Source organism: Monodelphis domestica, chromosome 7, assembly GCF_027887165.1.
Source record: "Monodelphis domestica isolate mMonDom1 chromosome 7, mMonDom1.pri, whole genome shotgun sequence".
NCBI classification, from domain to species: Eukaryota; Metazoa; Chordata; class Mammalia; order Didelphimorphia; family Didelphidae; genus Monodelphis; species Monodelphis domestica.
Genome location: NC_077233.1, coordinates 10,366,686 through 10,391,364, shown reverse-complemented (window position 1 = coordinate 10,391,364; position 24,679 = coordinate 10,366,686). Strand labels below are relative to the sequence as shown.

General features: G+C 39.3%; 1 protein-coding gene across 1 annotated transcript in view; it reads right to left on the bottom strand.

Annotated features, from left to right (window-relative positions):
- Positions 1–1,741: 1,741 nt before the first annotated feature.
- Positions 1,742–24,679, bottom strand: part of CACNA2D3 (calcium voltage-gated channel auxiliary subunit alpha2delta 3) — a 1,058,263-nt gene continuing 1,035,325 nt past the window's right edge. The window contains 3 exon segments of the mRNA XM_016424623.2: positions 1,742–2,176; positions 5,951–6,033; positions 6,413–6,525. Coding sequence (XP_016280109.2) covers positions 2,084–2,176; positions 5,951–6,033; positions 6,413–6,525 — 289 coding nt within the window. The 3' untranslated portion in view covers positions 1,742–2,083.

Sequence of the window (24,679 nt, the reverse complement as noted above, 5' to 3'; positions counted from 1 at the left end):
ATATGCAGAGAAAAGAGAAGTCCAGGAAAGAGCCTTGGGGGCCATGAACAATTAGTGATCTGGAGGAAGATCCTAAAAAGGGTACTGATTATACCAGAAGTGGCATTTGAACCCTAGGTTTCCTGGATCGAGGTCATCTCTCTATCCACTCTGCCATGCAGTCTCTCCAGAGGCTATGGTTTTCATCATTTGCCTCTGAAGGGAAATGATTCATTTGAAGCATCACAAAAGAAAAATCAAATCATAGATTCATAGGGTTAGATGAGACATGGGTTTAGTGAGGCGAATCGTAAGATCCCATACAGGCTATTAACTTGTGCCCAGGACCTAGAGTTTTTTGAGGACTATTAAGAGTTGGACCTTCTCATCAGATATACACTGGTGTCAACTTTGCCTCCCATTCATGGGAGCACCAAACAGTCCAGTGTTCCAGAAGGCAGCTTTGGCTACTTTCTTCATTACTCTTCTCTTCTGTCTGCGAGGGGTAAGTAGAATTAAAAAACAACCAATCAAACACATAAACAGCAACTCAACATTGAACAATGAGTTCTTGAACATAGATATGTCTCTGGGCCTGAAGCATTTGATGAAATGACTAATCCTTGAAGTCAGGCATAAGTGGGTTCAAATCCCACTAATTCCCCTTACTGGCTGGGGAAGACTGAGCAAGGTCCTTAATTCCCCCAAGTCTTGGTTTTCTCATTTGTACAATGCATTGAATAACATTTTCAGTATCCAAAGCGCCTGGAGTCGCTGTGTGACTCCCATGGGAAAACATATGTGAAACACTTTCCAAAACTTGATGTAATAATAGTTATTATATTTCCCCATGAGTTTGGATGAACGACACGCCATTCCCAATGGTGGTCTTCTAGCACTTTGCATATTGTCGGAGTATGTTCTTGTGTCCAGCATCAGCGAATCTTTCTTGAATGGATTTTTAAAAAAGTCATCCAGATGACCAAATGGGTCTATCCTCTCCCCACTGAACCTTTAGAAAGTAGAACAGCTATTTTGTGATTTCTTTAGGATATACTTCATGAGTATCCAGAATGCTAGAATGCCAGACATCTAAAATATCATAATTATTAGAGTATAAAATTGTGGAAAGTGTTTCACATATGTTATCCCATGAGAGCCACTCTCGCACAGCCACTCTCGGAGTAGAATAGCTATTTCATCATGATTCTCTTCTCTTTAGCTGGATATGTTGATATTCTAGTGGGCAGATTGTGTGAAAGACCTTCGTTCAAATGCACTTCAGTTGGTTATTAGCTTGCTATATGACCAGTTAAGCCTCAGTTTCCTCTTCTTGACAATGTGGTTAATGACAATTGAACTGCCTGGGGTTGCTTTGAGGGTCTAGTGAGATAGTTGGTAGAAAATGTTTTATAGACTTTGAATGACATGATAAATGCTATTTATTGATGCTGACACCCATCTGTGATGGCATCCAGGATGGTCCTCCTCTCAGTGATGTAGCCTCTGGCTCACCCGTGTCTTTCCGTGTTGGGTGAGCTCTCTACGTCTTTCCATGATTTTGCTAAAGAGAATCGCCCAAATCATTGCTAAAGCTCCTTGTATTCTCTTGCTATTTCAATTGCTCACGGGGGCCATTCCCAAGTTATGCTTGCCTTGGCCACAAGAACCAGCTCCCTCCTCATTAGAGGGCCGACGCGAGCTCTAAGGGTTTCTGAAATGAATCCTCTATGAAAGATCGTAATCAACTCAGACAAGGTGATGATGATTTTAATATGCTTTATTTAAAAATTACACAGGTGTCCGTTGGTGTCAATGGGACAAAGCAGAGAAAGACTACCCCCTGTCTGTCTACCAATGGATGTCCTGTTTCGGATGAAGTGAGATTATCATATGGCAACTGCACATTTGCATGACTGGCAAAGTAAAAAGATAACCTTTTTTTTTTCTTGACATTATCTTTAAGAGTTTATATCACGCACAGTTAAAATCATGAAATGCTGATGGTTGGACTATATTTCCTGTCGTCTATGTTGCACCATATTTCAGTTCACAGTTTATCCATGTAATTAATTAGCATGCCAAGGGAACAAACCAGTCAGTGTCACCTTGAGAAAAGCATCAGAAGCAGAGGGATCACAAGGAGGACAGGCTTGGCACAGAGACCCAGGGCTCCCCCACATTCTCTTGCATTCTCCTAAAGGAAAGGATAGAAAGATGCCATTTGGTTAGCTGGAGAAGCCCAGAAAATGCCTTGGTAATTCTGAAAGCGTATTATTCCCCTGGATTGTATTAGCAAAGTCAACACAACATTGGTCTCCATTGGAGACCGTCCTGTATTGAAATATTTACTTTTCTTTCTCTCCTGAGTTGCCATGGCCAACAAAAAGGTTACCCAGTGGACAGGCTGCTGGGAATGAGCCCCTCTGGACTTAGGAAGACTGATTCTTAGACAGCAGACAAAGTCTGGCACTGTGGGCACATACCACAAACCTTTCCAACTTGGTAGGACTCTCCAGAGTTTGGATTCCATTGCATAGCCTTTCAGAAGCCCAGGCCACCACTATGATGGGTAGGAGAGTTAAGATTTAGGAACGCAGGGAAATATATTCATCTACATTTCACTAGGCTCTAGAAGGAAAAATCTGAATTTACAGAAATGTCAGATATATTGAATCAGGGTTAAAAGAGACGCCTCTTTGGTTTTAAAAAAATCTGTTAATGCCTTATAAATCAACTATCTTCTAAAGACAGTGGTCAGGGTTGCTGCGAGTCTTCCATCATTCTGCTTATTTAAAATTACCAGCCTGGTGAATTATGTACTTTGGTATACACATAGTAGAAAAGGAACAAGAAGTATGAAAGTATTAGGATCTGGGGAAATTTATGAATATCATAAATGAATTTTAACCGAGAAAAACTAATGAAATGATTTTAGAAATAACAGCTAGGGACAAGAGATTGGATAAATATCTTATATTTTATACCTCAGTAATCTCCAGCAAGATGATGGCTTAACCTTTTTAAAAACTATAAATAAAAGAAAATGGAATTGGGGAGGGGAGAATTTTCAACGAATTAAAATAAATAGAATGAATGTTAGGAGAAATAGTTACCCTTGAAGTTTTTAAATAAGAAAATTGATATACTATAAATATAATATAAGCAAGATTATAGAAGAATATTTTCCTGCCTATGGTGATTAAAAATAATAAATATATATAGAGAGAACTATTTTTAATTGCTGTGGATAAATGGGCAAAAGAAATCAATGGAGAATTTTGTGAAGAGGGAGTAAAATATCAATAACTCAAAAATTCCTTATTAAATAATAAAGTGATCGAAGTGAAATCCCTTGGGATTCCCACTTCAGAACTATCAAGTTGGCAAAAATAATTGAAAATAATGAAGCTAAATACTAACAAAGTCACAGAGAAAAAAAAATATTCATCCATTACTGAAGGAATTGCAAGCTTAGAAATTTGTTGTTGTTGTTTTTTAAATAGGATAATCCATCTTCTGGAATAATGGCTTCTTTTATTTCACATGTCAACAAATTAACAAAAATGATAAATGTCAACAACAGAGAGATTTTGGAAAGAAAAGTTTTTAAAAAGATGAGGAACTAATAGGGGACAGATAATTTCAGAAGATGGTTGACCAGTTGCAAAGAATTAAGCCTACATAGTCACTGAATGGTCAGATTAGAAAGATGCCAGCACAAAAGGACATGCATTTCTTTATAATTGCACTCTCAATTATCCACATTAAGATGGAGCAAGGAAGGAGTTGTGGCAAAGGGATAATGAAATAATATATAAACAAAAAGAATTCCTATTTTATTTTGGTGTGGAGTCTACTTTGGCAGCAAAGGCATCTTTCCAAGGGTGCTGTATTTAGCTTGATGAGACAAGGGCTCATTCCTTAAGCACCTGGCAGTGGAGTGACCTTGAGCATAGTAAGTAGGTGTGTTTAGGTATGTTTGGAGAATTGGGAGCGGGGGGGGGGGCTGCTTCTGAAGGAGAAGATCATCTATGAATCAATTTCATGAGAATTAACAAGTTTCTAATATGTTATAATCTAGGATAATCAAAAGAGCCAGGAGCAATGGGAGAGAGGCTTTGTTTGGGTTGAAAATGGAGAATATTGAAATTCTCACATTTAGATTTCTCCATCTTCTATCTTGCTAAGATCTTTACAGGAAATTAAAATCTAAATTAATGGGGGGGGGAGAAGACAGGGGTTTGAAAGGCATGAAAAGGGGACTAGGGAGGGCAGAATGAGAACTCAGAATAATGAGAAAAATGCTAAGATATCTCTCTCCACTTTATCTAGATTAGCTAACCAATTCAAAAATGAAGAACCAAGAGTCATTTCCCCAAATGATAATTGGTCAGATGAAATAAACAATTAGTCCTTTAAAGAAATGTATAGCAGTAGTTAGGTAGATCACTGGATAGATATATAAAGTTGGAAGGTCCTAGGTTCAAATCTGACCCTAGACACTTCCTAGCCATGTGTCCCTGGGCTAATCCCAGCTTTAACTCAGATTGCCTAGCCCTAACTCCACTTCTGCCTTGGGATTAATACTTGGTATTGATTCTAAGATGGCAGGTGTATTTTTTTTAATGAAGAAGAAAGAAATGTATACTATTAATTGTCAAAGACTTTTTTAGATCATTAAAATTTTTTTAAATGCTTGAATTTTCATCTTTTATGTTAACAAATTGACAAAGATGACAAATATCAACAATAGAGGGATTTGGAAAGACAAACTACATGGAACTGTGAGTGGATTCAATCATTCTGGAAAATATCATGGGATTATACAAAGGAAGTATATTAATTTATTATATAATTATAATTAAGTATATACCCCAAAGAGACCCAAGATAGGGGGAAATCAAAACAAATCTCTACATAAAATATATGTAAAACACACATATGCTATACATGCCCAGCTATTTCTAGAAGAACTTTTTGAAGCTACCAAAAATTGGAAACAAAATACCTGTCCATGGGTTTGGGAGATATATATATATATGATTCATATTATAGAATAGGAATGAAATTATATATTATTGTTCTATAAGAAAAAGCAAATATGAAGAAAATACATAGAAGCTGTCGGGGAACTTCTATGACTGATGTAACATGAAGTGAATAGAACCAGGAAAAGAATCTTTTCAATAACTACTATATGGTAAATGGAAGATTTTAATGAATCAAAATTAAAAATAGTGTGAATATCATGACCAAACTTTGCCTGAACAAGAGATATAATTGAGCCTCCTTTCTTTAAGGGGGGGGGGGACTATGGGTGTGTTAACTGTCTCAGTTTTGCTAACTTTGCTTGCACTACCCCCTTTTTCCTCTTTATTCTTTATTGTAAGGGCTAATTGTCTCAATGGAGTATGGAAAAACAATATATTGGAAGTGAAGGTGATATAAAAAAGAAACACATATTTGAAATTCTTTTCATTTTTAAACCATATAATTTGATTATCTTATATCTTCTTTCAGACAAGAGAGGTCACACCTCAGCAGCAGCATCTGTCTCTGGTGGTTTTGTACTTTGGTTATACTGTTAAGGATGTGGGAGGGGTATTGGAAAGGGAAGAACTGAGCCCCTGATGATTCCCCCACCCCCAACATACCTGCACACACCCCTTGATGATATCAACTTCATGTATTTTTTTTTCTGAAAGCACCCTCTTCTCTATTATTCTGCCCTCCAAAGAACCCATTTAATTTCTTTGATTCTCTACTTCATTTTTCCTTTTAGTGGTACGATATAATTGACTGTGTGTCTACTCTCTTTTTCCCTGTCTCTTCCCATCTCTCTCACACCTACCTCTGCCTCTCTCTGTCTCTGTCTCTGTCTCTGTCTCTGTCTCTGTCTCTCTCTCTCTCTCTCATACACACACACACACACTCATTCACTCACTCACTCACTCAGGTTTTGACTTACTTCAGGATGAAAGCCATGACAGGATTCTGGCCGCCTTCTGATTTTCTGGGATTTCAAGCGTTCACACTTAAGGGATTCATTATGTTTACTATAGTTAAGGAGTAATCTTAAGCATGTTACTTTTGAATACAGTTTTTGAGAGCCTAGAACATGGAAATAAACTCCCTTAATGACTTCTTCCTTCCCCCTTTCCCTCCCTCCGGCCCAGGGAAAGACTGAAGTAACTGGGAAAAGTTCCCCCTAAAACCCCAGAATACTGTAAGAATTAACCATGTAATTTGATGAAGAATTCTGATTTACTTTAAATAATTGAATTTCATGCCAGCAGCTCATCAGATAAAAAAAAAATGCGAATGTTTTCTTTTCCTGATTCTTCTCAATTCCTTCCATCTTACTCACAGGCAGTAGCATGTGTGGATGTGTGATTCCTTCAGGTGCTGGGGCTTGCCCAGGAAAGGATATACCTGATTTCAATTGGAGCCATGGTAATGGGTGACACCGAATCACAGGCACATTGGTTATCGACCACCACCATGAACAGATTGCTGCTTGGGATCTGCTGGATGACAAAGGACCTGTGAAATCAAAAGACAGAAAAGTGTAAGTTATTTGCCTACCATCCATAAGTTGGATTTATAAGGGAGTCACTGTTCCTTAGAAGCATCAAGATACCAAGAACCTATGATTTCACTGGTGTGGGAAATCACAATATCTGTGCTGGTGAACCTATGGCAAGAGTGCCAGAGCATGCTGAAGGGAGCTGCTCCCTTTTCCCTCTCCAAACACACCTGAGGTCTTTGCTCAAATGACCCTGCCTCTACCCAGCAGTCCAGTGGGAGCGCTTCATTCTTCCCCTATCTGAGTTAAGTCAAGGGCTCATATGAAGTATGAGGGTTGCACTTCGGGCATTTGGCCTCTCAAAGTTCGCCATCATGACACTATTCCCAAACTGATCTCAATGTGTCACTTATTATTCTAGAGGATCACTTGAGGCTCTTAGAGTTGGTCAATTTTCCCATGCTAGCAAGAACTGAACCTGGTTATTCCAGCACTCTTATGTGATCGTCTCTTAAATGACAAACAGGGGAATTGTGGAAAAAATGAAGCAACCCTTGTTTCAAAGCTCATCTTCTGAAGCCATCCCAAGCCCTAGGATTTCTTAGGCTATGGTGCTATCTCTTCTGTTTCTTTTATGCTGAAATGGAAAGTTAATGTCCAAATTCAACAGCCAAATATTTAGAGTTCAAGTAAAGGAAGCAATGTCCTATAGACTACAGCTAAAGTAGAATTCCTTTACTCATAGAACTCATATTCCACAAATAGTACATTAATTAAGAAATCAAATATGGATAACTCAGTCCCCAAGTACTTATTATGATTATTATTAAGTACTTACTGTGTTCTGGGTAATATATTGGGAGGTACAAATACAAAAATAAAACATCCCCTGCCGCCTTTAAAGAGCTTACATTCTGGTGTCATTTCCATCAATAAGCAAATACTTCACACACAGAGTCAATTCAAAATCACTTTTTGGTTGGAATGGCATAGTAAGAGTGGGGATGGAGAGATCAGTAAACTTCTCATACAACGATGGCTTTGGAGAGGAGTTTTAAATTAAGGTCAAGATTCAAAGAAGTAAGGAGAGATTGCTTTCCATTCACGGAGTCCAGTCTGTGCAAAGGCATCGAAATAGGAAATTGAATATTTTACGAAGAACAGCAAATAGTAGAGTTTGTCCAGCATACAGTGTATGTGATGGGAAATGATGTATGTAACCTAACAAGGAAGGCTGGAACCATATTGTGAAGAGGTTCAAATGCCAAACAAAAGTCCACAGTTTATCGTGGAGAGAAAAGCAAACCATAGGAGGAGAGAGGTGATAAGACTGAATCTCTGCTTCAGGAATCTTATGAATTGGAAAATGAGAGGATGTCCTGCCATTGGAGAATGGTTGAACAAATTATGGTATCTGATGGGGATGGAATACTATTGTGCAGAAAGGAATGATGACCTGGAGGGATTCCATGTGAACTGGAATGACCTCCAGGAAGTGATGCAGAGTGAGAGGAGCAGAACCAGGAGAACATTGTACACAGAGATGGATACACTGTGGTACAATTGAATATAATGGACTTCTCTACGAGCAGCAGTGCAATGACCCAGGACAATCCTGAGGGACTTATGAGAAAGAACATTATCCATATCCAGAGAAAGAACTGTGGGAGCAAAAACACAGAAGAAAAACAAATGCTTGATCACATGGGTCGATGGGGATATGATTGGGGATGTAGACTCTGAATGATCACCCTGGTGCAAATATCAATCATATGGAAATAGGTCTTGATCAATGATACACGTAAAACCTAGTGGAATTGTGTGTGTGTGTGGGGGGGGGGAGGCAGGGAGGGAAAGAACATGAATCATGTAACCATGGAAAAATATTATAAATTAATTAAATAAAAATTTTCAATTAAAGAAAAAGAAAAATTAAAAAAGGAATCTTTCAAAACTTAAAGACTAGAAGAGAAACATGATGCAGATATTTACAAAGTCCAGTCAATAAGTATTTAGTAAGTGACTACTATGTCCCAGGCTCTGGGTTATTCAGAAGTAGAAGTGGATGCAAAGTGTCAGGTGAGGCAAAAAAGGGAAAAGTAGGCATTGCCTGGGGAAATCAAGGAAGTCATCCTGCACAAGATGACCCTTAAGTTAATATTTTAGAGGTGAGTTGGGGTTTAACAAGAAGCATGGAGAGAGCACTCCATGTCTAGGAAAGGGAATGAAAGAAGAGACAGAATCAGAAAAGTGGGGCATATGGAGAGGGAGGTGAAAGGCAGCCAGGTTGTCCAGAATACAGGGTGTGTGGAGGAAAGGAATATGGAACAAAGGAAAGATAGAGTGATGTCAAATTGCAAAAGGCCAAAAGTCAATACATTTCCATGTACTCCTGTTCACAAGTTGAGAAATAATTTTCTTGGCCAACAAGTGGCTCGTTTGGATTTGGCTTTTGAAAGGCTCTATTTTTTATCTTAGTGAATGGAAGGGCTAAGGGCACCCATGTCTGCTGACAACCAAGACCCAGACCTTCTTCCAAATCCTTCATCAGATCATCCTGATCTAGGAGGTCATTTCCTCCCTCCCCTCATTTCATCTTCCTCTTCTCCCCATGCCCCATTCATTGTAAGGCCTCTTTCATCTCAGTGCCTTCTTCTGAGATTAGCCCCAGTTATCCTGTCTCTGTCTTAGCTGTACACAGCTCTTCATGTATTGTGTCCACTACTAGACTGTGAGCTCCTTGAGAACAGGGACTCTTTGTCCTTTGTGTCCCCAGAATTTAGCACAGTCCCTGATGTTCATTAGTTAACGATTTCTTGCTAGTTAGCTCATGTATAAATCTCTGTCTACCAAAATATTGGGGATGGTTTTTCCCCCCATATGATCTATTGACTATCTATGTCTCCCCATCCTATATTTAAAGAACTTTTTTAAAACCCATATAAGACTTTCCAGTTTAGAATGTCAAAGGCAAGTTTGCAGGGCACAGGTTAGAGCCAAGACGACTTGTATGCAAGTTCTTTCTCTGACATATAATGTGACTTTCAGACTCTGGGTTTATCATTAACCCCTCAGTGCCTCCTGACTACTCTCAAGGACTCCAGAAGAATTGATGACCTGCACTGGTAGAGGGGATTTCCTCTGTGGACGTTTCCTTTTGCAATGACATTATATTTCAGGTTGAAATGGACTTCAACACAGAGACCAAACATCTGATCGGTTTCCTGGTCATTTTCACTGATATTCAAATTTCAGATTTCCCACAATCCTTTCCTCTAGTACCAGAAGCCAGTAGAGCTGGCCGGGTTTCTTTCAAATCATTATTTTCTAAAACAACCCAAGTTCAGTGTCAATGAAGAAAAGACAGACCATTTCTTGACTGGGGCTGTTGATGGGCTGGGATTTCTGGGTGGAGAGAAGTCATGTTTGCTAAATAGTTTAATGCCCGGTGGAGCGATGAGTAATAATGAGTGTGACAATAATCTCCTTTCAATCATCTTTTTCCATGGGATTTGGATAAATATTTCTGGGCCAAGTCAATATTCTATTAATGTTCTGTTTGTATTTAATATTGCAGAGAATATCATACAGCTGGATAAAATAGCTGTTTTTATAGTAGAATAAAATTATTATGGCTAATAATAATAATAATATTATCTCCCTCTTCCCAGCAATCCAAGGCCCAATCCCTGAAGAAAAGGATTGTTTCTTTGGTTTTTCCTTTAATATACCCAGAATATAACAGAGCACCTGAAACAGAACTTATTTAATAAAAACCCATGAAACGGAATTGAAGCCACAACTTTTCTGTACGTGTTTCTCCAATTCTAAAAGAGAGATGGTAAGCCTGGCTCTAAATAGAGCATGGTGCTGTGTGGCTGCTTGGGTGTATGCCTGTGAAGACTGCCGAAAAGAATGAATGGGCACATGCTCTAAAATGCATCAAGCTCTCCGTGTTAGAAAGATCATATTGTGGAAATCACCCAAAGTTGTATTTAAAATGTTTATTAAAGGGGCAGCTGGATGGCTCAGTAGATTGAAAGTCAGGTCTAGAGGTGGGAGGTCCTGGGTTCAAATCTGGCCTCAGACACTTCCCAGCTGTGTGACCCTGGGCGAATCATAAAATCTAGTTTGCCTCAGTTTCCTCACCTGTAAAATGAGCTGGGCAAGAAAATGGCAGACCACTCTGGTATCTCTGCCAAGAAAACTCCAAATGGGGTCACAAAGAATGAGACATGACCATAATGGTTAAATAAACAACTCTCACTCAGCCCATTCACAGATGACTATCTTTCTCAACATTCCCCCACACCTCGTATACTCTCCATTTCTGCCCCAAATCCTTCTCATTGTTTCTCATATGTGACCTCCCATATCAAATCTCCACCCCTTTGCACTGGCTGTTCCCAATACCCAGAACGCTGGGTTTGTTCCCTGTTAACTCTTAGGATGCTGAGATCACTTCAAGAGGAAGGTCAACATTGATTTCTCCCAGTGGTCTGTCTTGATTTCTCTAAGCCCCTCCTCTTATTACTTTGTATTTAAAAGGGTTTTTCATTGATTTCACATTTTTACTGCTGACTGATCTATGAATACAACTCCTGGAGGATAGGAGCTGTATGTATGTATGTGCACACACATATATGTATAATTATAGACATACACATATATACACATATACATATTTGTTTGTATAGTTGTATCTACCTATCTATGTATCTATCTGTCTGTCTCTGTGTCCATCTATCTATCTATCTATCTATCTATCTATCTATCTATCTATCTGTCTGTCTGTCTGTCTCTGTTTGTCTGTCTGTCTGTCTATCTATCTATCTATCTGTCTGTCTGTCTGTCTCTGTTTGTCTGTCTGTCTATCTATCTATCTATCTGTCTATCTGTCTGTCTGTCTGTCTCTGTTTGTCTGTCTGTCTATCTATCTATCTGTCTATCTGTCTGTCTGTCTATCTGTCTATCCATCTGTCTGCCTATCTATCTATCTATCTATCTATCTATCTATCTATCTATCTATCTGTCTGTCTGTCTGTCTGTCTGTCTCTCTAGTTACTACTGTGTAGATGTCCAATAAAAGAGTATTGAATGGAACTGAACCCAGGCAAGTCATGGTGTCTCTGTGTCAGAGGGAGAAGTTGGGGTGGGGGTCGTTCTTCCCATTCTCTTTGGAAGGGAAAAGGCAGTCTACTACAAAGGTACTGCCAACGGAAAGATTAAATACTTTTCCATATTTCAAAAACTTACTTCTGTACATTAAGAGGATGCGTTGGAGGGATCTGGGCAATGTTAGCTGGAAGTTTCTGTGCACGCTATATATTTATGGTCCAGTGTGCAGAGTTGAACTCTATAAAGCACACCTCCAACCAGCTGGGCCAAGGAGCAGGGCTGACGTCAGAGTCCTGGAGCATCTGTGGCTTGGCGGGCTCACATGTGGGAGAAGAGGGGCTAATAAAAAGGCCAGGAAGCACATTCCTGACCAGAGAATGACAACGGCAGTTTATGGGCAGGAACAGCTCAAAATAAATGAGGTCCCAAAGTGGGTGCATGTGTGGGGTGGGGGAGAGGGGAAGGAGGTTCTGATGTGTCCACTCCCAGGCCTGAAACAACCCAGTCCTGCTTTTTCCCAGAATTACAAAAAAGGAACCAGGAGGAAATGTGAGGAGGTTGAAGATGCTCAAGGATCTCAGGGACACATTCAATGGGCATTTTCCTCTACCAGCATTTCATTTTTGTGCCAAAGTCTCCTGAGATGAATTGTTTTCTGGGTATGCTGGACCTGCGGACAGGTCACTGAGATGCAACTGGGACACCATGTTCAAGAAATTCCACTGATTTCCCTTTTATTCTTCCCTATTCTTTCACAAGATCGTTGAACTCTAAACCGAGCTCCCAACTATATTTTCCAGCAGCTCACTTTCAGAGATGACTTCAGCCAAGCATTTATCTCACAGCAACCTTGTCAAGGTGATCTGTGCAGGTATAATTTGCTTTTTTCTTCAGATGAGAAGACTGAGGCCCAAAGAAACATCACAACTCTTCTTTCTAGAATTATCTTGGATTTGTCTACTTTCATTGCTTATCACTCCTCAGTGGAATGTAACTCCCTTGAGGGTATGGAGAGTGGTTTCATTGGGAGCACTACATCCCCAGCCAGTCCCTAGCCCAGAGCTTGTCACTTAGTTGGGAGGGATTTCAGATCCACTCTTCTTTTTCCACTCTTCTTTCTCGTGTGCCTCAAGACCTTTGCAGAAAATTAAAAAGCAAAAAAAAAAAAAAGATGGCCTAGCAAATGCTTCTTGAATATTGTTCAGCGTCTTGATGGCTGAATGAACCCTGGAAAGTGTTAGGGAGATGATTTGGAGGACCCAGAAGAATCTAGCTCTCTAGTCTCCAGGTCCACTCTACTTTGAACTAAAGTCCTTCATCCTTGAAAAGAAGAGATGCCCTCTGGTCAGGATATAAAAGGACAAAGGGGAGACTTTTGATCTTGGATCAAATGGTCAGTGGCAGTTAGGAAATCTTTAGGGGGCATAGAATTATGAAGGGAAGGAGCCTGGGAGGGCACGTAGTCCAGAAAAGGATTACACACAGGGAATCATTTCATACCCCCAAATTTAGCCCCAGACCTAACAGCTAGAATGTCCTAACTCTCTACTGGAGTGACAAACACACTCAGGCAGGATCTGTGGGGAAACAAGGAAACACTGAGAATTGTAGGAAACCCTATAACCCTAGGTATGTCCTTCATGGTGCTGAATTGTAATCCTTACCTCTTTATGGGGGGATTGCAGGACCTACATAATCATAGCTTTCTAGTATATCGATAGAGCACATTTATGTTATTCCCTTTTTTTTGAGTCATGTCCAGCTCGTTGTGACCACATTTGTGGTTTTCTTGACAAAAAAAAAAAAACTGGAATGGCATGCCATTTCCTTCTTCAGCTCATTTTATAGATGAAGAATGAGACAGAGAGTTAAATGACTTGCTCAGGATCACACAACTATAAGTATCCAAATCTAGATTTGAACTCAGGTCCTTCTAACTCCTGAAACAGTGCCACTTAGTTGCTCCATTTAGCACACTGTAGGTGCTATATAAATGCGTATTTCCCTTCCTTTCCCCCTCTCTATGTTTTTTGTGAACTCGTATCTTCTTGTCCATTCTTACTTAGATTGTTCTCTTCTTAGAACAAAGATTTTCCTTTCCCTTAAATCTTCCATTGGATCTAGCAGACACTTAGCTTAGTGTAAAAAATACGTGGAACTAGAGTGATTGGAGTTAAAGTTCGCCTCGTTTCCATATTCAAGCAGCTGAAGGATTGGTTCAAAGAGAGTCTTAGAAATGAAGCATCCTAGAAAAGGGAGGAAGGAATTAGCCCTGCTTTAAGAAGCTCCTTTTCCAAGTAGCACCTGGATCCGTGTTGTGAGGAGACAAAGAAGGGGATTAAGTTCTGCACGCAGGCATGGTACCCGCAGCCTGGCACTCTTCCTCTTTACCAAGGATGTGGTTGAAGGGCCAGATGCTCCTTTTCTTGTGCTCAAACAACCCAGAATGTTACCTGCTTATGACACGTGACTCACTTGGCTAATCTCATACTATTTCAGTTAAATAGTCGATCTTCCCTTCCCAGTGAGGAGGTGACCACTGGATGCTCAAAGAATCCGTGTCTCTTATGGCCCCGAAATACCACTACAAGATCTGCAGCCCAAAGAGATTGAAGATGGGGAAAGGATGTATTTGTACAACAATATTTATAGCAGCTTTGGGGATGGCAAAGAACTAGAAACTGGCAGGATGTTCAACAACTGGAGAAAGGCTGAACAAGTTGTGGAATATGATTGTAATGGAAAACGATTGTCCTATAAGAAAGGATGAAGAGGATGAGCTCTGAAAAACCTAGAAAGACTTACATGAGCTGATGCAAAGTGAAGGGAGCAGAACTAGGAGGACCATGTACATGGCCACATTAATTATGTAAGATGATCAATTGGAAATAGTTTAAGTATTATCAGTAAGGAAAGGACTCAGGATAACTCTCAGTGACTCGTGACAAATAAGGTGATTTGCTGCCAAAAAGAATTGACAGTGTCTGAACGCACATCCAATCAAACTATTCTTCATGTCCTCAATGTATTTTTTCCTGTAATATAAGCAATATGTCTTTTTTCATTATATAATGAACATGGAAATCTATATTGTGTGATAACACATGTATAGCCTATATCGTATTGCCTGTGTTCTTGGGGAGGGGTGGAAGGGAAGGAGAGATCATGGATTGCAAACCATCAGATATAAATATCAAAATTTGTGCCAACACAATTTGGAAAAAAAATTAAAGAATCACAAGGAGATGAAAGAAAAAGAAAATAAATTATATGTTCCAAAATACTTATAGCAGCTCTCTTTGAGGTGGCAACAAACTGGAAATTGAGGGGATGTCCATCAGTTGGGGAATGGCTAAGCAATTTGTGGTACATGATTATGATAGAATACTGCTGTGCAATGAGAAAAGATGAGTAAGATCACTTAGGAAAAAAAATGGGGAAAAGCCTACATGGTATAATGAACAGTGAAATGAGTAGAACTGAGAGAACGTTATACAGAGCTGTGGATTTAATGCTTGAAGAATAACTTGTGAATGTTAACTCCAGAGGATGAATGTAAAAATGTAAACATGAAAGACATGATAGATAGAGAGATAGAGAGATAAATTATGCTATTGTGCTATAAGAATGAACCAGATGAGTTCCAAAACATCTAGAAAGACTTATATGAACTGATGATATAGATATATATCTATAACATATGGACATGTGTTATAGATATATGTCTCCCAAATAATGACTTCTACGATATAGGGAGGGGAGGGAAGAGCTGAGATATTTGAAAATGAAATCTATTAATTAATTAATAAAATAATTAGAATCCCACCCAAAGTTCCAAGGGATATCAGTGGCAATCCAGGCCAACACAGTCAAGAATCTCCTCTGCCACAAAGCCAAATGGTGAACATCTGCAGCTTTGGCTTCAAGAAATTCAATGCTGAGAAATCTTTCTCTTGAGCCCATTATTCTTCCAGAAAGCTTGAAGTGTTAGGATGTTTTTTCCTAACCTCAAGCTCCAATTTAATTCTTTGCAACCTCCCTCCACTCCCTCATTGCCTCTAGTTGTGTCTTCTGGAATCAAACAAAATAAGGTTAATTCCTCTTCTGTATGACAGCTTTTCTATATATTTAAAGAGAGTTACCATAGAATAATAATTTTAGAGTTACAGGTTAGGTTATGAATGACCAAAGTTCATCCTCTTTATTTTATAAATGAGGAAACTGAGGCTAAGTGATTTGTCCAAGGTACATCGGTAGGATCAGAAGTAAAATGAGGATCTGGTTTTGCCTGAGTTCAAGATTAATGAACTATCGGCTAGATCATGGTGCCTCTCCGACCCTACTCTTCTCTGTGTGAATCATCCCTAGTTCCTTCAAATTATCTCCATATGATAAGGAATATTTATGCCTGGGGGATGGACAATGTGCTGTCTGCCATCTTTGACCCCAGTGTATAGCTGTGGAAGCCCATTAGCTGTCTCAAATAAATGTGAGTTGATGACTATTGACTACATGGAGAGGGAGGCAGGGAAAAAAGACTGAGACTCTACAGATGTGGGGCTTGCACACATGTGGTTACATCACACACATAATATGGAGAGCCCTCTGGCCAACTTTTGTAGGATTAAAATGCCACCCCCATGCAAATTTGAAAACATTCACAAATTCAGAAATATGGAAGGAACACAGTTGGGAGTTAGACCTGCGTTTGAGTTCTGCTTCCATCTTCACATGAGCATAGTTGGACTTGGAGAAAGAAGACCAGGGCTTAAAAACTGCCTCTGATATAAATTCGCTGAATGACTCAGGGCAAGTCACTTCATTTGAAAACTGCTGAAATTGGACGAAATAGCTTCTGAGGTCTAATCTGTCTCTAAAACTATGATCTTATACATGTCAGCTTGGGAATTAAGAAGGGCTAGGTTCAATTCTTGTCTCTTATATGTACTAGTTAAATGATCCTCATCAAGCCGCTTAAGATTCCTCAGTCTTGTTTTCCTTTTCTGTAAAATGGGGAGAATACTCTGCTTATACTACTACCTTCCAGAGGTTTTTCCAAGTTCAATATTTTTTAAGCCCCAATTGCAAAAGTGAGCAAATAGTATCTTCATGTGCTCAGGACTTTAGAGCTGGGAGTATCCTTAAGAATCTTAAGTCCACGGGTAAACATGGCTGCAATCTAGACACCACACGCTTCCTCTCCCCAGCACCGAATGAAGTAGACTACATCAAAGGAGCATAAAAATCACCTTTGGAGGAACAGAAGGACTCCCCAGTACTCCCCAGTACCCCACAGAGGTGAAGGTACATGGGGTTTGAACATTTCCACACTATAATAAGAAGGAGGAAAAGCTTGCACAGAAAAGTGAACTGAGCCTCCCTTCCCCCCCCCACCTCCCCCACCAAACCAGAGTGAGTTACAGGAGCACTCACTGGGACAGCGAGTGAGTGGGGAACATCTCTGTCTGGGGGGGCACTCCAGGGTCCTTAGGATCTGGGGACTGCCAGGAAAAAACATCTCAGGGAGGTTTCAAAGGAGAATCCTGCGCTGAGCACAGGGGGCCCAGGGAGCTGTACTCGGGGCAGTTGCACTGAGCATCTGGGTGGAGCTAAACACCAGGGGTGGACCACGTGCTGATTATCTGGGTGGAGCTGAACACCTGGGCAGTTTGGCTGTCATCAGGGGCCCAGCACTCTAAGAAACCTCGGAGGCTGGGAAGAACTAGTCTGAGGCAACCTAAATTCACAGAAAACCCACCCACATCACCCAGACCCCAGACCAAAAAGGAAAGGGGAATAAAACCACCAAAGGGATGGCTCACATGGCCCAAAATCAAGCCTCTAGGAAGAAAGGGGAAAAAGTGACTATTGAAAACTTTTATGGTGGGAGTACCCAAGGAAAAGAAGAGAATGAGGATGGAATGCAAAAAAAATCAGAACATGCCTCCCAAAATGGAAACTATCAACAAGCTCTGGAAGATCTCAAACTGGAGCTTACCCAAAAGGTGGAAACCTGGAAAGAAAAATGGGAGAAAGAGATCAGCAGTCTGACAGATAAGACTGCTCAATTGGAAAAAGAGCTCGAAGCATCCAATAGAAGTGCAGACAAAGCTGAAAAGCAAAACCAGTCCCTAACGACCAGAATTAAGCAACTCAAAGAAAGTAAGATCACAAAACAGCAAGAATCAATAAAGCAAAGCCAAAAAATTAATGAATTAGAAGAAAACATAAAATATCTCACTAAAAAGGTCACAGACTTGGAAAACAGAGGAAGAAGAGACAACCTCCGAATTATCAGTCTCCCAGAAAAACCAGAGATAAACAATAAACTCGATGTCATTCTACAGGAGATTATAAAAGAAAATTGCCCACATGTTCTGGAGCAAGGGGGCAAAATAGAAATAAAAAGGGTTCATAGAACACTCTCTATACTAAATCCCCAAAAGACAACCCCTAGGAATGTAATTGTCAAATTCAAGAGCTTCCAAGAAAAGGAGAAACTCCTACAAGAAGCCAAGAAGAGGAGCTTCAGATATAGGGGGGCTCCCATAAGGATCACACATGACTTAGAGGCTAACACACTAAGAGACCGCAAACATGGAGCATGATATTTAGAAAGGCAAGAGAGCTGGGCCTCCAACCAAGAATCAACTACCCAGCAAAACTGACTATATACTTCCAGGGGAAAATATGGGCATTCAACAAAATAGAAGACTTCCAAGCATTTGCTAAGAAAGGAAGCACAGAAAGCAAGAGAAACATGAAAAGGTAAATATGAAAGAAAGGGAAAAGGAGATAAATCTTATCTTTTTCTTTAAGTCAAACTCTCTTCTATAAGGACTACATTTACATCAAATTATATATATTAATATGTGGGGGAAATGTTTTGTGTAACTTGCAAAAATTGTATGCATCATAAGAGTAGTTAGAAGAAACATGCATAGGGAAAGATTGGGGCATCAAGAAGATTTGGGGAAAGTGGGGGCAAAGAAAGGAAAAGGGAGGGGAGGAACTGTTGATAATACTAAGATTTACTTCAAGAAATGGGGGGGGGGGATTTAATAGAATAATCTTTCCCATATAAAGATACACATGGGAAGGGGAGGGGAAGAACTATCATATGAGAAGGAGAGGAAGAGAGCATGAAGTCGAATTACTTAAACCTTACTCTCAGTGAAATCAAATCTGAGAGGGAAGAACATCTAGATCCAGTGGGGTCCTGAGTTCTATCTTATCCAACAGGGCAAGAAAGAAAGGAAAATTAAGGAGGGGGTGGGGGAAGGGAGTATAAAAAGGGAGGGAAGGAGAGGGGGAAGGGGAAGGGAACATAAAAAGGGAGGGGCTAGAAAGGGAAGCATCTCAAGGGAGGGGACTAGGGGGACTGACCTAAAGTAAATCACTGGTTCAAAAGGATATAGCTAAAGAAGAAAGGTCAGAACTAGGGGAAGATATCAAAATGCCAGCGAATCCACAAATGACAATCATAACTTTGAACATGAATGGGATGAACTCACCCATAAAACGTAGACAAATAGCAGATTGGATTAGAACCCAAAACCCTACCATTTGTTGTCTTCAAGAAACACATATGAGGCGGGTCGATACTCACAAGGTTAGAATTAAAGGTTGGAGTAAGACCTTTTGGGCCTCAACTGATAGGAAGAAGGCAGGAGTTGCAATTATGATATCTGACAAAGCCAAAGCAAAAATAGACCTGATCAAAAGGGATAGGGAAGGTAAATATATTCTGTTAAAAGGGAGTATAGACAATGAGGAAATATCACTAATCAACATGTATGCACCAAATGGTATAGCATCCAAATTTTTAATGGAGAAACTAGAAGAATTGAAGGAGGAAATAGACAGTAAAACCATATTAGTGGGCGATTTGAACCAACCACTATCAAATTTAGAGAAATCAAACCAAAAAATAAACAAGTAAGAGGTAAAAGAGGTGAATGAAATCGTAGAAAAATTAGAGTTAATAGACATATGGAGAAAAATAAATTGGGACAAAAATGAATACACCTTCTTTTCAGCACCACATGACACATTCACAAAAATAGATCATACACTAGGTCACAGAAACATGGCACTCAAATGCAGAAAAGCAGAAATAATAAATGCAGCCTTTTCAGATCACAAGGCAATAAAAATATTGATCGGTAAGGGTACATGGAGAGCCAAATCAAAAATTAATTGGAAATTAAATAATATGATACTCCAAAATCGGTTAGTTAGAGAAGAAATCATAGAAACAATTAATAATTTTGTTGAGGAAAATGACAACAGTGAGACATCCTTTCAAACCTTATGGGATGCAGCCAAGGCAGTACTTAGAGGAAAATTCATATCCCTGAGTGCATATATTAACAAATTAGGGAGGACAGAGATTAAGGAATTGGAAATGCAAATCAAAATCATTGAGAACAAACAAATTAAAACCCCCCAGAAGAAAACCAAACTAGAGATCCTAAAAATTAAGGGAGAAATTAATAAAATCGAATGTGACAGAACTATTGAGCTAATAAACAAGACTAGAAGCTGGTACTTTGAAAAAACAGACAAAATAGACAAAGTACTGGTCAATCTAATTAAAAAAAGGAAAGAAGAAAGGCAAATTAACAGCATCAAGGATGAAAAGGGGGATCTCACCTCCAATGAAGAGGAAATTAAGGCAATCATTAAAAACTACTTTGCCCAACTATATGGCAATAAATATACCAACCTAGGTGATATGGATGAATATTTACAAAAATATAAATTGCCTAGACTAACAGAAGAAGAAATAGATTTCTTAAATAATCCCATATCAGAAAAAGAAATCCAACAGGCCATCAAAGAACTTCCTAAGAAAAAACCCCCTGGGCCTGATGGATTCACCAGTGAATTCTATCAAACATTCAGAGAACAGTTAATCCCAATACTATACAAACTATTTGACATAATAAGCAAAGAGGGAGTTCTACCAAACTCCTTTTATGACACAAACATGGTACTAATTCCAAAGCCAGGCAGGCCAAAAACAGACAAAGAAAATTATAGACCAATCTCCCTAATGAATATAGATGCAGAAATCTTAAATAGGATAATAGCAAAAAGACTCCAGCAAGTGATCAGAAGAATCATTCACCATGATCAAGTAGGATTCATACCAGGGATGCAGGGCTGGTTCAATATTAGGAAAACCATCCACATAATTGACCACATCAACAAGCAAACAAACAAAAATCACATAATTATTTCAATAAATGCAGAAAAAGCCTTTGATAAAATACAACACCCATTCCTATTAAAAACACTGGAAAGCATAGGAATAGAAGGGCCATTCCTAAAAATAATAAACAGTATATATCTAAAACCATCAACTAATATCATCTGCAATGGGGATAAACTAAATCCATTCCCATTAAGATCAGGAGTGAAACAAGGATGACCATTATCACCTCTATTATTTGACATTGTATTAGAAACACTAGCAGTAGCAATTAGAGAAGAAAAAGAAATTGAAGGCATTAAAATAGGCAAGGAGGAGACCAAATTATCGCTCTTTGCAGATGACATGATGGTCTACTTAAAGAATCCTAGAGATTCAAACAAAAAGCTAATCGAAATAACCAACAACTTTAGCAAAGTTGCAGGATACAAAATAAACCCACATATTTCATCAGGATTTCTATATAATTCCAACAGAGCTCAGCAGCAAGAACTAGAAAGAGAAATCCCATTCAAAATTATCTTAGACAAAATAAAATACTTAGGAGTCTATCTCCCGAGACAAACACAGGAACTATATGAGCACAACTACAAAACACTTTCCACACAACTAAAACTAGACTTGAACAATTGGAAAAACATTAACTGCTCATGGGTAGGACGAGCCAATATAATAAAAATGACCATCCTACCCAAACTCATCTATCTATTTAGTGCCATACCCATGGAACTTCCAAAAATTTTTTTTACTGATTTAGAAAAAACCATAACAAAGTTCATTTGGAAGAACAAAAGATCAAGGATATCCAGGGAAATAATGAAAAAAAAATACAAAGGAAAGTGGCCTTGCAGTCCTAGATCTCAGACTATATTATAAAGCAGCAGTCACCAAAACAATCTGGTACTGGCTAAGAAACAGAAAGGAGGATCAGTGGAATAGACTTGGGATAAGTGACCTCAGCAAAACAGTATATGACAAACCCAAAGATCCCAGCTTTTGGGACAAAAATCCACTATTTCATAAAAACTGCTGGGAAAATTGGAGGACAGTGTGGGAAAGATTAGGTTTAGATCAACACCTCACACCCTACAACAAGATAAATTCAAAATGGGTGAATGACTTGAACATAAAGAAGGAAACTATAAGATAATTAGGCGAACACAGAATAGCACACATGTCAGACCTTTGGGAAGGGAAAGACTTCAAAACCAAGCAAGACTTAGAAAGAGTTACAAAATGCAAAATAAATAATCTGAAATACATCAAATTAAAAAGTTTTTGTACAAGCAAAACCAATGTAACTAAAATTAGAAGGGAAACAACAAATTGGTAAACAATCTTCATAAAAACCTTCGACAAAGGTTTAATTACTCAAATTTACAAAGAACTAAATCAATTGTACAAAAAATCAAGCCATTCTCCAATTGATAAATGGGCAAGGGACATGGATAGGCAGTTCTCAGCCAAAGAAATCAAAACTATTAATAAGCACATGAAGAAGTGTTCTAAATCTCTTATAATCAGAGAGATGCAAATCAAAACAACTCTGAGGTATCACCTCACACCTAGCAGATTGGCTAACATGACAGCTATGGAAAGTAATGAATGCTGGAGGGTATGTGGCAAAGTAGGGACACTAATTCATTGCTGGTGGAGTTGTGAATTGATCCAACCATTCTGGAGGGCAATTTGGAACTATGCCCAAAGGGTGATAAAAGACTGTCTGCCCTTTGATCCAGCTATAGCACTGCTGGGTTTATACCCCAAAGAGATAATAAGGAAAAAGACTTGTACAAGAATATTCATAGCTGCTCTTTGTGGTGGTCAAAAATTGGAAAATGAGGGGATGCCCATCAATTGGGGAATGGCTGAACAAATTGTGGTATATGTTGGTGATGGAATACTATTGTGCTAAAAGGAATAATAAAGTGGAGGAATTCCATGGAGACTGGAACAACCTCCAGGAAGTGATGCGGAGCGAAAGGAGCAGAACCAGGAAAACATTGTTCACAGAGACTGATACATTGTGGTGCAGTCGAAGGTAATGGACTTCTCCATTAGTGTCAATCCAATGTCCCTGAACAATCTGCAGGGATCTAAAAAATACTATCCACAAGCAGAGGATAAACTGTGGGAGTAAAAATACCAATGAAAATCAACTGCTTGACTACAGGGGTTGAGGGGATATGACTGAGGAGATACTCTAAATGAACACTCTAATGCAAATACCAACAACATGGAAATGTGTTCGAGTCAAGAACACACGTGATAACCAGTGGAATCGTGCGTCGGCTATGGGAAAGGGAAAGGTGGTGGGAGGGGGGTGGTGGAAAAGAAAATGATCTTTGTTTCCAGTGAGTAATGTTTGGAAATGACCAAATAAAATGTTTAAAATTTAAAAAAAAAGAAGCTTAAGTCCAATGTCTTCATTTTGGAGATGTAGAAATTGAGGCTCACAGAGGTTCAGAGTCTTGTTCAAAGTCACAGGTACTTAGTAGCAGAGCTAGGATCTGAACACCGATTTCCTGGCTCCAGATATGGATATTATTAATAATATTAGTCTTTGAATTAATTTTCATATTCATATCGGTATTACAATTAGTATCATTCTCAAAGTGCCAATGGGGTCTCAGCAAAAGGCTGAGAAAATTCAATGGGAAAGAGAGAGAAGACAGGAAGAGGGGACTCTACAATTGGATCCAATTCAACTCAATCTGATGAACATTTATTAAGGTCTAATGCCTAGTAAAGCACTGTGCCAAGTTTTTGGGATACAAAGAAAGATGAAAATTAACAAAAAAAGCAAAAAAACCATCCTGGGGACTGAGAGTACTATCAGGAAAACCAAAGGGTCTCCAATTCCATTCCCAAATACCCTCTATTCTTTATCATTTCATTTTCCCAAGTCTCTACCTCATGGAATCACCACATTCCTCCCTGTCCCACCCCATATCTCCACACATCAGACCCACCTCAGCCTGAGGGATGCTATCTGGTTTTCTCTCTGCAGCCATGTAGCCCCAGTGTTTTCTCACTCTCTTCCTTTTTTCTTTTACTTTTACTAGCCTGGGAAAAGCTCTCTAAGTCCTCCAAGTTAAGTGAGGAGATTAAGTGGTGCCAGCCCATTGTCTACATCTTTTGTTCCATTGAATAATTTTTTTGAAAATGCCCACAAAAGAAGCATTATGGCATTCCCTTTGTGGTGGGTTTTCATTGATGCAGGCAGTGATATAAAGAACTGAGGATCAGGCTTTGTCTAGAGAGTACAATGTCCTGCTGGCGTGTTGGTTATCTTGGAGACAGACTGAGTCAATAAAGATCTTCAACTCATCCCTGGGCCTAGGAAGCTTCTCCCTAGTTTATGGAAGAGATGCACACCTTGAAACCAGCCTGGGCAGGGTGTCCTGCATAAGGTATTGTCATCAAAAGGCAGGTGCCTTTGATGTATTTGAAATGGAAAGAAAAAACCAGCATGAGAAACAAGACAGGGACATCCCATGAGGAAGGGTGGTCCAAAGCAATGCCAATAAAAGACAGGTGGCACATGAAGACTAACATGCTACTTCATGGTGGGAAGGTTTCTCTTTTTGCTGATGAGGTCCCCAGGAATGAGAATATTCCCAATCTTCCTCTAATCTGGGAGGGAATGTGTGAGGCCAGGCACCCACGTTACTGGAATGACTGGTGTTATTCTTGTGGCTCTTTCTTCCTAGGCAGAAGCTTTTACTACTAAGAATAGGGCAAAGAGGACTTGGAAATCCATGGATGATGGCACTCAGCACCTAAATCTTATATTCTGCAACAACATGGTCCCCACAGTCCCTGTCTTAAGAGTC